The sequence below is a fragment of the Ixodes scapularis genome, unplaced genomic scaffold (genome assembly GCF_016920785.2).
Source record: "Ixodes scapularis isolate PalLabHiFi unplaced genomic scaffold, ASM1692078v2 PGA_scaffold6__148_contigs__length_123643588, whole genome shotgun sequence".
Taxonomy (NCBI): Eukaryota; Metazoa; Arthropoda; class Arachnida; order Ixodida; family Ixodidae; genus Ixodes; species Ixodes scapularis.
In genome coordinates this window covers 117,222,771-117,236,539 of record NW_024609881.1, presented here as the reverse complement: position 1 = coordinate 117,236,539, position 13,769 = coordinate 117,222,771, and the positions used below count along the sequence as shown (strand labels likewise).

General features: G+C 46.7%; 1 protein-coding gene across 2 annotated transcripts in view; it reads right to left on the bottom strand.

Annotated features, from left to right (window-relative positions):
* Positions 1-3: 3 nt before the first annotated feature.
* LOC8033429 (MIF4G domain-containing protein A) overlaps positions 4-13,769 on the bottom strand; it is a 78,423-nt gene continuing 64,657 nt past the window's right edge. For both annotated transcript variants that reach the window (XM_029969728.4, XM_029969729.4), the window contains 5 exons: positions 13,173-13,303; positions 11,761-11,932; positions 10,054-10,172; positions 5,770-6,069; positions 4-2,653 (listed from right to left, as the gene is read on the bottom strand). In XM_029969728.4, the coding sequence (XP_029825588.1) occupies positions 2,417-2,653; positions 5,770-6,069; positions 10,054-10,172; positions 11,761-11,932; positions 13,173-13,303 (959 nt within the window). In that variant the 3' untranslated portion in view covers positions 4-2,416. The remainder of the gene's footprint in view (positions 2,654-5,769; positions 6,070-10,053; positions 10,173-11,760; positions 11,933-13,172; positions 13,304-13,769) is intronic.

Sequence of the window (13,769 nt, the reverse complement as noted above, 5' to 3'; positions counted from 1 at the left end):
TGGTACTACCATAATACTAGAAGTTTATTCAGTTGCATCAAATACAAAAGAAAAGAAAACAGTATATTTGTAAATAGTAATCTACAAATGACTGCTTGAAGAGTATTGGCACCTTAGTTGCTTGTTTTTTTTTTCGTTTTTTTTTTTATTATTTTTATGTTTACAGCGCGAGAGTGAGAGAGCATGGTACAGTCTTATTGCTATGCGTTTCATTGCTCGTAGTAAGTTACCCCTAAACTGCGCCCTAACACATGAAAGGATTCCAGTCGAAGAACTAAGTTGGCATCGTGCGCCTGAACTAGCATAGTATGCAGTCCAGAAACGCACGTTACGAGATTCCATAGCGTATGCTGTAGTGCCTACTGCCTAACCGCTAAAACGAGCTGCTATCAAAATGACTAGGGGCGTTAAGAGGTTATCGGACCCAACGTCGTGGTGCAAGAAAAGTTTAGCCACCGGAAATGTCTCGTTTCATTTATTTTACCCCGCCCGAAAAAGAGAAAGCCAGAACACAGTGACTGTCTTTATCACAGGCCATACCAAAAACTATCAAAACACAAACACAGAGAAAAAAAAAACTTTCGAAGCACCAACAAGGTATCTTGCAGTGTCAATTCACACTCCTTTCATAGACACTCGCACAAACACACAACACGCACGCACGACAGTTTAAAAAGAAAAAGTGCTGGCAGGTTGCCTCGTGGCGACGGCGCAGCGACCTAAAGCTTTGGTTAGATCGCAACTTGCATGGATTGTTTTTTGGCGAACGTTTGGGGGGCGGGGAGTTTGAAAGCGCTCTCGGATACGTCGCTCGACTCGGAGAGAGTACTACAACTAGCACGGATCAGCAGGTTGAGGTCGGGCAGTTTAAGGAGCTTGCGGAAGGAAACGCAAACCGGGCTTGCATAGTGGCGCGATCAGGAGTGTTTGATGTCTCGGGGGGGGGATTCCAGAAACACTCGTTGAGTTTGCCCCCTTGCGCATCGTTTGAGCTATCGTGATGAAAACTTGGTTTCGTTCCGCCATTCTGCATGCGAGTAGCGAAGTGTGAAGGAATCGTTACATCACACGTTGAAAAAAAATGGTGTAGTATTATGCAGAAAATGTCAGAGATAGGCTTATTTCTTCTCTGGTACAAATAGAAAAAAACAAAAAAAACTGACAGTGCTGTTGTCTCTTGTCTTGGGCAATGTATGGAAAGAACCAGCTCACGTTTGCTCCAATAACCAGAGGGCAACTTGGATAGCTGCTTTCTTGGATTTCCGCTTACTAAAAGACTAGAAGACGCCTTCAATACACCGCGAACTAGTCGGTTACATTTCGGTGTCGTCGCGAGGAAAAAAGGAGGAAGTGGTGAGGAGTGAGGTGGTATCTGACGCAAAAACTGCACGTTAGAGAGCAAAGCTTCTTGAGAGGACTGAGCGACATGCTTCCAATGGAAGATGTTTCTACATGGAAGACGGCATAAACACAATAATGGTCAGCCCTGACTGGCCGTTGTCATTCGCATCGCGTCACTGCGCGACACGACAGACCCGCGGTCTACCCGCCAGAGAGGCGCCCGAACTAATGAGCACCAGGACAAATAGAAAGATCCAGGCATACCGTCCGACTGCGCTACACTGAAATCGGAACGCTCGTCACTTTCGAGTAGCTCGTCGTCAAACTTGTAGCACGGCAACTCAAAAACAGGTGGATCGGCAGACGGCAGAAACAGAACTGAGAGGAACAAACTTAGAGATATCATGGACCGATTCAGAGTGCTGGAAGAAAACACTTATTTTTTGTTTTTTAGAGGAAGCACAAGCCGAGCGACTCGATGAGCGGCTTTGTAAACCGAGGCCAGAAGTGCTCGGAAGTGTCCTCGCCACAGCTGCAATGTTTCGACACAAACTTTGCTTCCGAAAAGTGTGTCTGTGGAGCTGTCGTAGATGGTCAACGAAGTTTTCTATTGCGACGAAGCCTTGAACGTAGCTTTGGGCAGCTTCCGGAGCTTTCACTGCCGGCCCCGACGTTTTGTCGAGACCGCGGCACAGTTCGAACCGAAACCGGAGACTCCGGTTCTTTCGATGTAACCTTGAGAAGGCTGGTGGTCCCGACAACGTTCCGCCGAGACGTCGCACTGCACTCTGAATCCAGTCGCCCACCTGCTCGACTGTCGCGGTTAAGTCGCAGCACAGTCACGGAACGCACACGGTGGAAAGACAGCACACTCAAAACCCAGAAAGAAAGGGGAAAGGACACAAGGACACACGGGCTCCTGTAAAAGAGGACACAGCTGCTGCTTGTAAAGGAGGCTTGGAAAGATGCCGCAATACACGGCCGAGAAGGGACAAGTCACGCAAAAAGGGGGCCACTCGCCCAACTGCGGAGATTGAGGAGAACGCTACTACTCTAGGTTTTGGAGTAGGGGAGGTTACTTGCGGTGCTCGAGGCTAGTGTAAGGGAAGTAGTAGAGCCTCTGAGGCAGATTCAGCTGCCAGCCCGAAGCGTGGAGCTCGAGGAGTTCGAGCAACACCTTCCGCCCGTTGGCCGACAGGCACTGCTGCACAAAGGCTTCCCGCATGTGGGACACGAGGGCCGCCATGCGCTGGGGCGCGTCGCGTTGCACCGCCTTGCCAGCAATCGTCAGCACCGAGCGCAGACACTCCATCTGGAAAATGAAGGAATTGTGCTGTTGGTATTTGTCACAATGGTTCATTCCTTACATCAAGTGTGGAAATTGTGTGGCAGCACTGAAGAGGTTGATAGTTAGGTTTAGGACTAGAGCTTTACTGTCCAGAGCAAGCAGCAGCACTCCAGCTTCTGGTAAGTGTTTATATATTTAATCTTTGAAATTTTTCTTTATTTGTTTTTGGTGTTGCACAAATATTCGAGCGTTTGAATAGTAGTTTTGAATAATACGCTATTCGATATTCGCTTCAGAGATGAACTGCGATATTCATATTTTTTCGAAATGTTGACCGCGGCAAGTTAGCTCCCGCTGAGCGCGCTTCTTACCGAGCACCGGTGCGCTGCGGGGAAGCAACACCCGCGCAGTTCCCTTCCGCAGGTGTTGAAGCTTCTCCACAGTGCTTGGTGCACTGTGGACGTGCAGCGCGCGTGTACCTGTTCTCCGTCCCGGATGCAGTGCAATACCACGCGCACCCGCAGTTTTCGATCCCGGATGCAGTGCAATACCACGCGCACCCGCAGTTCTCGATCCCGGATGCATTGCTATTAGGGATGTCGCGAACCACCCTAGGTTCGATTTCGAAAGGTTTCGATATTTGCGAAGCGAACTGAGGTTCGATTTCGAAACATTTCGATATTTTCGTACCGACCGAGGTTCGATTTCGAAAAATTCGCAACTTTTGTCCACAGCGGAGTTTCGAATTCGAAAACTTCGAAGCTTTCACGGTTTCTAAAATTTCGAATTCGATTATTTCGAATATTTTTTTACTTCAGGTTCGATAAATTCGAAGATTTCGAAATTCTTTGTAAAAAAAATTTGAAAACTTCGAACGCTTCGAATTTTTATAGACATGAAGTTCGAACAATTCGAAGATTTCGAATTTCCTTTTGCATAAAGTTCGAAAAGTTCGAAGGTTTCGATACTCTTTTAACGCTAAATTATTAAAAAAAAAAAAAAAAAAAAAAAACTTCGAAGATTTTGAATTTCTTTCTAATTTAAGTTTTCAAAGTTCGAAGTCCGATTTTCAAGTTTTTCCACAGTTTCAGTTTCAAATGACGTTTTCACGACTCGCTTGTTTTCACAAAATCAAGTTTAGAAAAGTTAGGGTGTGATATCTAGATTCTGCGAAGTTGGTCAGGCAATTAAATGAGACGACGAGTGTCCCGGACGTGCTAGAATATTTGCCAGTGCAGAATTGTGACCGCCAGCCCCGGGGGGGGGGGGGGGGGGGGGGGGGGGGGTCTTTAACCTGCATCACGCAGTAGTGATTGCACGAACACACTGTTTTACGAGACTCTTCCAGTTCGAAACGGCCAGGGGCGAGCAGGAGGTTGAGGCTCAGAAAAACCGTGCAGCGATCTGGCAAACTAGCTCGCCACCCCTTGCACGCTGGTAGTAATCCGATCCGGTGAAGTTTATAATTGTCCTGGAAGTTTATTTTCTGGGACGGAGGAATCGCCTCGCAAAAAGCACAAAAGCCGACACAACTCGAGGTCGAAGAGCGTTCTACCATACAAGTGGCGTCGGAAGAGGAAAAACGGGGGGAAAGAGGGTAGCGGGGGGGGGGGGGGGGGGGGGGGGGGGGGGGGGGGGCTTCAGTTTCCTTCTCCCCCTTGCAGGTATTTCGGACTGTTAAAGAAAACAATACGGGGAAAGAGGGCGTGGTCGAGCTTATTTTAATCTGAAATTATTTATGCATATGTATAGCTAACGTCACTCTTCACTGCATAAAAGGTTGTGTAGATGGTCATTGTTAGAAACTCGTTGTCAGAAGGCACTGCTCGTCGCATGCTCAGTGGTTCGGAAGTTCAAAGCTGTCTTTTCGACCTAAACACCTGTGCCGATAGTAACAAAAAATGCGGGAATAAAAAGCAGGAGAAAAAAAAACTATCAAGAATTCGTCGGAAGTGTTCTATTCTTGCCTATTCAGAGGCTCAGAACTTCGAAACAAGTTTCTTTTACCAAAATGTGTACAGGCTAAAAGAAACACCTCCCAGGAACGTGAAGCGAAAAAAAAAAAAAAAAGTTTTCTTTTGATGACGTGCTGAACTTGAACACTACTAGAAATCTTCTCTCATGAGTTAATGTATTCCTTAACGTGAAAAAACAATAAATAGATCATTTTTGTATTCTGCAGATGGCAATGATATGTACTGTCTGTGGTGTTAATTTAAATGCGATACCTCAAACAACTTAGACGAAAATAAATATCAAGTTTAGGTCATAATTGCATGCAGATACATGTTTGGACATTTCTTCGAAACTCACGTTGAATAACAATAATCACATCTTAAGACGGCACTTACCTAAACTATACATAGATAATTCTTAAAAAAGTATAACATATCTACCATAAATAGCTCCGGCTGCAGCGTGCTTCAAATCTGGCACAAACGATAATCGTCAAAAACCCGTCGTCCTTCCTCGACCCTTCGGGGATTTATTTCTTTAAACCTAAGCATGCCAGAACATTGAAATAAACGACATTGTCTTTCGTAAGGAACGCAGCACCGCGTGTAAAAGTTCGAGAAAAAAAAAAATTACGAATGTACCCCACTACTTGAAATCAAATGAAACCGTCCGCCGGTCTTTCGAAGTTCGACGAACGTCGAACTTTTACCCTAAAAGTTCGAAGTTCGTCGAACTTATGACTTTTCAGAATTCGAAAGTTCGAAACTTTTCGAATTCTCTTGATAAATAAGTTCGAAAGTTCGAAATGCATCGAATTTTTTGGTCAGTCAAGTTCGAAAGTTCGACAAGCATCGAACCTCGCAGCGCAATAAGTTCGAAAGTTCGAAAAAGATCGAATTTTTTAGCGTAATAAGTTCGACGGTTCGAAAAGCGTCGAACTTCTTTGCTTAACAAGTTCGAAAATTCGACCTCCGTCGAATTTTACGATATAAACAATTCGAAAAATCGAAATCTTTCGAACCTTTCGAACCGCTTGATTCGATCATCGAAACTTCGATTCGAAAAAAGTTCGCGGCATCCCTAATTGCTATACTATAAAGTGCAGCCTGCCTTCCCAGTGCTGTGCCCAACCCGCGCCACGGGCGTTCTCATGGCCTCCGAGGGGCACGCATCGGAATGCTTGCCTCAGTGGGGTTGCAGAGGGAGGGTGGCCTGAGGATGATGTGGCAGCAGTCGCACAGGAGCATGAGGAGGCAGAGGGTGCGGCTGGCTGTGCGGCCCCCGGTGCCCGCCGCACCACCGCTGCCGTTGCGACCGCGAAGCCCCAAGAGCAGCTCCGCCAGAAAGCAGACGTAGGCCGTCCAGCGACGAGGCGAGGCGCCCCCTTGCAGCTGCACTTCGGGCCTGAGCAGCTTGTCCCGCTCGTTGAACCACTCGCGGCAGGCACTCAGCAGGCTCTCCAGGAATGTCTCGCCTCTTTCCTTCTGCGCGTCAGCCCGTACGGTGCTCTTCAGTGCATGCCCAACACAGCCTACTATACTACGTTCACTCCTGAAGGCATGCCCAAACAGGATATTTCAAATGGCGTCAAGCGACACTTCACCGGCATATGAAGTGAAAGTTACTGTTCGGCCGTCTGCTTTTAGTTTAGACATCAACCACGCAAGTAGCACGGCTTTCCCCCTCGCCTCCTCCGATTTTCTGAGACGTGGGTGCTCGTCAGAGTTGACGTCACACGCGACCTGCCAATGGTGTGCCTGCCCACTGTACTGCCACGGCTGCCGCCGCCACGGGAGGAAGACGGGACAGGTCCAACCGTTCGGTAAATACTTTATTAGTAAAGCATTTCCGTTCGGGTTAGGCTCGCGCGAAAAGGCTTAGCTTCCTCGTATTCCTCCCTTTCCCGTTTTCGGGAAGCTCTGACCTGAACAACAGCGGAGGCCAAATGGATGCAAATGGAGCGCGTGTGAGTGGTTGTGCGCACCTCCGTCAGTAACAGAAGCAGAAAAAAGCATTCCCTAACAAACAAATTAAAAAAAACGGACGAAAGCGGTCCGGAATAGGCCATATGCCGGAGTTGTGTCGCTTCCTTCCATTTGAAGTGTCCGTTGGATCAGTCGTTTGTCCATTTTGCGCCACGTGATCTCGCTTCCTCCCATACCCACGCGCAGAGAGCGGTGTCTTGGTGATGAAAGGGCACTTGACTGGCTCCAGCAAGTGCGCAGGCCACCGCTCTGTCAGCTTAGGGGCGCATACGTTCGAGAAATTAGGCATACAGCCCTCCACCTTCAAGTTCCAAAGTCATTCGGCCCACGCGGCTTACGTGACTTGGGCAAAATCTTTAGATGAAACGGAGCCTATGAGGGGCAGGCAGTCCCCATGCTCACATGCGCTAGCCTTGGTAATAGTTGACTGATTTCAGAGAGAATTTCTGCTGAGTATGAATTAAAGGGAACGGTGACATTGACCTTTCACGTCCCACGTGAGTGCTTTTTGTTCAATGAATGCGGACAACTGGTAGAAAAGAACTGGCATTCAAATTTCAACAATACTTTTGTAAATTACCCGTCTAAAGTGAGATAAACCGTTATTCTAAAGCTAAAGGGAGATGAGCCGTTATGCATACATCCACCAGCTGCCACATATGATATACGGCGGCCCGGACATAGCTCGACACTGATAGCACGAACAATGGCGATCGCCAGATTTTCTTTTTTTTTTCCGTTTTCTTTTTTAATTAAAAGGTCAGAACCATCAGTGCTCTGAAAAGTGCTAACTTGGAGCACTAACCTAAATATAGTAAAATAAGGAGTAACACTAGGAGTGCCCTTGACAAAACTTTGGTTAGGTCTAGTAACTACATGGCAGAGCCAGAGTACAGTTGTAGCCAGAGTATACCCTTCCTTTTCCTTTTGCCGCCAACTCATTGGTGGAGAAGGGGTCACATGCGCCAAATATAACTTTCTCCCCCGCGGGAAAGCGGCCTTGTGGAGGAAGCTACGGGTTTGGGGATGAGCTAATGAACTCTGCTTTCTCAAGGACGCCTTTCCCATGGGATTTTGAGAAAGGATGTAACATCGAGCACGCTGTGGCTTAGTTTCTTGAAAGAGGTTAAATTTCCTAACTTGTAAAACCTCATGGAACATGTATTTGCTACCTCAGTCAGCAATGCCTTCGTACAACGGATATTCGGGGTAATGGGCAATCTGTGGACAGATTAAAGGAACAGACTAGACGTCCCAATGGTCAAAACAGAGCTCTGCATACGGCATAATCTCCCGTACAGCTGCAAAATAAATTTCAAAAATGGCAACAAAAAAAATATACAGCTTTTGCGTGTAACTAGGTCCAATGCTAAGTACACATTTAAAACGCGAAAATAGGCTGACCAGTCAGATATGTTATTTGTCATGTTTTAATTCTCATCCTTTTTGTCCTGTTTAGTTGTAACTTGTGGACATGAAGTTCCCATTTTCTTGGGTTGGTTGTTGCTGCCCGTGTTGTTTTGTTTGTTGTTTATTTTGCATTAGTTATTTTAGGACTTGTCCAGAAATATAATTTTAGTGTAGCAACGTCAACCTTGACCTACTTTATTAATTTGATATGTTGTATATTGTATTATATCATGCTGTTTTACGTTTAGTTTGTCTACACGTATAAAGACGCCTGTGAAAATAAACACATTATTGCAAAAGCAAACAAGACAAACGTGAATAATTGTAGTGTTGCCAAGTTTCTTTATAAAGGTACAGCGTTTTCAGATAAATCAGATAAAACCCGTAAAACACTCGCCGGTAAACTTTTGCCCATTCGGGTTTTATCCGGAAAAATCACAATTTCGTGTACCATAAAAGAAAGCTTGAAAAAACTGAATCTATGGTAAAACATGACTCCGAAGGAGCAGAACCCCGACGTTTTTTACTTTAGCTCAAAATCATCGCTGCCCCCCTTCCCCCCCCCCCCCCCCCCCCTCCCTCCCTCCCCGGGTTTTTCAAACGTATCGTGCTGCAATTTACTACGGAGGGGCAAGCAGCTAGGTGGTCGAAATTTGCTGTGAACAAATTAAGGAATTAACTTACCTACCGTAAAATTCCTTAATCACCCAAATGGAAGAGATAAATGGTGAAAAGCATGAGCTGGGGCTATCCTTGGGGATGAGACAGCAAACCTTTATCAAAACTTAATGATAAACACGGACACCCGTATACCTGACACTGACACATATCGCGGACACGGCAACTTCTACAGCGCAATAAACGCGTAAGAATACGCTATGAACTCCTGCGTCACGGGAAAGGAAACCGCAGATGTAGCAGATCCGTGTTTTACGGTACAATAAACACGCGGAAAACCGGCTACAAAATTATTTGCCACGGGAACCGATATCACGCGCGAAGATCGCGGACAAAAAAATGCGGGACTCGCTACGAACTCGCATGTCACGGGAACCGATATTGCGCCCGCAGATTGCGGACAAAAACGCGGGAACCATCTGCGAACTCTCTTGTCACGCACGTATACCGGTACGTGCGTGACATATCGCGCGGCTGATGCGATTCCCGATTCCGCCTGGAATCGGCTGGTGTGCGATGTTTCGGGATTTATATGTTACAGATAATTAACCAGGAAAAACAAAAAAAAAAAAAAAAAAAAAAAAAAAGGGATGAGCGATTTCTCGGGGGAGGGCACCCTTACGGTGTTTTACAATACCTAAAAAAAAAAAAAAAAAAGATCTTGTTTTGGGTAATTTACGCTGCCACATGTTCTACCTGTTCTGTTCAATATATGCACGCGTAGTGAGTGCCGACAGATGGCGTACGCTTGGTAGAGGCCGATTCGGGTTCTTTTGCGGGATCGTCTGCTATCATAACCCGAATCGGCCGGCGCTCCCTCGACGCAGCGTACGCGGACATCGTCTGCTAAGTGACGGCGTAAACTGACAAAAAGATTTTTTTTTTTTTTTTTAACGAGGTAAGTTTATTGTTTAATGTTTCCACTTTAAACTTTCACCACCTGCTTGCACTTCTATAGTAAATTGCAGTGCGATACGCTGAGAAACCGATTTTGGCGGGCCGTCTAAACTCTAAAGTGCCTTAAAGCGTTAGTTTTCATGCTGTAGATACATTGTGCATTGCAGTTGTCCACTTTGTCAGTCGGGAAACAGCAAATGAGCGGCTGCTTCGGTGCTGCACAGTGGAGGACATCCTCGGTGGCTCCGAGGCGAGAGCGCCGGCCTACGGATTCCCAGGTGGCGGGTTCGAATCCCGACCGAGGTGCCCGCAATAGGACGGAGGCTTATTGCGGAGAAGGTGCCGTGTAACCGAGCTTTCGGTAGCACGTCAAAAGATCCCCAGGTGGTCGAAATTAACCCTCAGTCCTCCGCTGGGGCGTGCCAGATGCCCGTCGTAGGTTTGGCACGTAAAACCCCCCCAAAATTATTAATTTTCCGAATCGGAGTGGCCACTCACTTCGATTATGGTGAGGCAGAGCTGTGCGGCCGGTTCCGCGTCCTGGATTCCCTCAGTTGCCTTGCTGCAAATGGCCCGGACCAGCTCCATCAGCTGATGCGAACTCAGCGCATTCGGGTCTGCAATGACAGGTTCCCACGAGTTCTTCTCGCACTGTTCTTTGCTCAAGTCATTCGTTATTCTAGCAACACTGAATCCAGGGGTCCTGTCCTTTGAGCTGGTACAAAGAAGAGAGGCAATACGCCGGGTGTTTCAACGAACTTTAAAAATAAATCGCTAAAAATAGGGTGGTCCAGAAAAAAAGAAACCCCTTCCGGAAACAAAATGTCAGCCGTGGCAGATATCAAGAATTACAAAGCGACAACAAAGCATATTAATTGGCATTTTGATTAACTAAAATTCACTCATTAACTTGTTCATTGGTGAAAATAAACATAGAGTTTCTATTAGAAACGTTACGAGCACCATCGAAAACCACTAAATCATCTAATTTTAGAAAGATGTAAGGCACGTACAACATTTTACAGCGTTCAGAAAAAAAAAAAAGAAAAAAAGCTCAGCTTGGACACGATTTTATACGGAGCGCAAGTCCGTCTGCTTCTTGCAAAAAAAAAAAAAAAAATAATACTAAAAAGCGAAACCCAAAAAACGCGTCCAAATAAAGATTTTTTTTTGTGGATTGATTTAGAGGTTTCTTATGGTGTTCAGAAAGTTTCTAATTGAAAACATATGTTTATTTTCACAAATTAAGGAGTTTATTGGGAAATTTCAGATCATTATTTTGCTAATTAGTGTGTTTGCAATCCCTGACATCCGCCATGGCTGGCAGCTTGTTCCCGAAAAAAGTTTGTTTTATCTCGACCATCCATCCTATCGATAGGGAAGTTCCGAAAGTCCTCGCTGAAACACTCGGTATATAACCGGGATGATGAGGTTAAGGGACCAACCTATTCCCTATGCAACCTATTCATTCCATGGAGAGATGCGAGTGACAGCGAGCACATGCAGGTCTGTGCGCCCGCCCTCTCGCATCCTGTAGCGAAAATGTGACCCGCTAGTAGCTAGGCCGTCGACTTTCCGAAAGACACCGACAAACATCCGTCCGTGGTAAAAATTCAAAACAAGCTAAAAAATAAACAGATTTCTGCAATGTTTTCTTCTAGCTAGAGGACTGTTTTTCTCAATAGTCTTCCCTCTTAGACTTGGACCCTTAGTTTGGCATGATATCGTTTCACCGATAATCGCCGATGGGTAGCCTGTAGAACCTCCCGATCTGACACTTATGCCTCGCCCGTTAATACCATCTGGCGGTTCAAGCGCGCTACTTTATTTCTGTCTCAGGTATCCCTTCCCCGAAATACACAGATATAAAAAAAAAAAAAAAAGAATAAACACCGAAAAACATTCGCCAACTTCCGTTACAAATAAACACCGAAAAATCTACGGCCTATAACCCTGATCGAGCAGTTGGAAGCACTCTAAAATACATTCTATAGGAAGTATTCATTGGCGGCCATAGCTGTGTGCGCGACTGCTGAGCGCGTGCTGATGGCGAGCTTCCACAGTTCTTTTGTAACGTGCAAATTCCGCACCCTCAAGATTGCCGGTCTTAGCAGCCTGTTAATGTGGGCTAGTTCTGAGCATGCGCTCTGGACAGCACCCACAAATATGGCGCCCAGTGAATGCTCCTAATAGGTCGGTCCGTACCGTGGAGCGCCCTCTTGAGCAGGGCCTGGTACTCGGCGGGAAAGCTAGTGCGCTCAAGGGCCGAAGGGGCCGGCTCGTCGTGGCTGAAGCTCTTGGAGCGCCGCAGGGAGCTCTTGCCCATCACCGGCGCCTCCTTGTTCAACCCGTTGCTCGACGTGACCACGGGGGGAACCTGGAGGGCGCGAGTCTTTTTAACATCCCACTTCTTGCACGAAGGGAGTATAATGCGGAGGAGCGCCAGTTCGTCTACTTCTTGCTCGGAAGTTCTGGTGACGTCAGAAAGAAGATTGAAGGATAGCGGGTAGACCTCAAAACAAGCTGCCTTGAGGTCTACCCACAATCCTTCAATTAGCCAATCAGAGCTTGGCGTTCTGACGTCACCACAACCCCTGAAAAAGAAGCAGACGAACTGGCGTTCCGCACAGCAAGCAGGTCCTGCCAATCATGGCCGTTATTTTAGTAAGGGGGCCAGGCATTCAAAGATACAGCTCGTGATAGCAGAATCAGGCACGGTTTTCTGACGACCAGATATGGCCATATACCAGGTCGATATATCATGTAAGCTGCAACAAGAGGGTAATGAAACGATCAGATTGCTGTTAATGCAATTATTGCAAAGGTGCGAGCGAGCTGGACAAGAATAACGATAATAATCACCGGAGAAGGGGTAAAAAGAGGATAAAAGACAAATGCAAATCTCCAAACAGCTAGGTGACTGGTGCGCGACTGAAAAAAATCCGACTGGTCCATGGTCATAAAACCTTAAAATGCAGGTCGTTGGTGTTAGAGTGCATGGTCAGCTGTTAGAACCCGTGTGCTCTACTGACATCTAACTCCTGGTTAGCTCGGTTGGTAGAGGTAGAGCGCTTCACTAAAAATCGGGAGGTCCCCGGTTCGGTACCAGGACCAGGCAGATTTTTTCAATCGCGTACCAGTCACCTAGCTGTGTTTGCAGATTTGTGTGTTGTCCTTTCTCCCCCTTGTTCCTCTTCTCCGGGGATTATTATCGTTATGAGATTGCTGTTGTAAATTTTGCTGATAGGGGAAAATTCCTCGATTTGATCGAGAAATTTGAATTATTTTTTTCTGGAACTTTGGCGAAAACCGGGCTCATCCACGCTCGGAGCACGGCAGCTAGAGGAAGTGGAGAGAAGTTCCGGTGCGAATCGGGATTAGTGTCCAATGTTTTCCGATCTTGCCAATAATGATCTGACCACTACGCAACATGCTGAAGATTTCGCGAAGAGGCGAGTGCAGTTTGCTAAATGAAATCCCCCTTTCCGAAGACGCTTTCGCTCGGAGTCGCTTGTCAAGCTTGAGCGTGTTTGCCGTTTGGGGCGCGGGTGGGGGTCCACTAACGATGACGTCACACGCAGGCCTTATATTTTAGGTGGTATTGCACACAGCCTCACCTGGAAGTGCACCGCCCTGTTGACGTTGGGCTGGGGTACGCCAATACCGTTTGCGCCGTTGAGCAGAGGACCGCCTTGCTGGTGGTAATGGTGGTGCTGAACATGCTCCACTTCCGCGTGCTGGGGCACATCTGGTCGAGGGGAGCAACCAGTTCCGGACGTCACATAACTTCATCATGCGGTGACACGTTCGCCTCGATAGGTTGATCGGATTGTATGGCTGAGCTACTTGTTACGAACGAGGCCATTTCAAATTGAAGATCAGTCGAGTCAAAAATACATCGCTCGGGACATGCCGTCAATTTCGGATAATTTGTTAGTTTGTATGTATACTGGAACACGACACTATATGTCGAGACCGGTTATAACGAAGTCAACGGGAATCGGAAATCACTTCGATATATCCGCTATTTCGTTATAACCGACTTCGGTTATAACGAGGTGCAAAAGAGAATGGGAAATCGTGATAGCTTCGCTGTAGCCGCGCTATTTCGTTATAACCGACTTCGCTATAACCGATCTCGACATATTACCAAAGGTAAGTACCATGGTGACACTGGCAGTGGGCTTTGTTTTGGGTGACCGTAATACTATGCT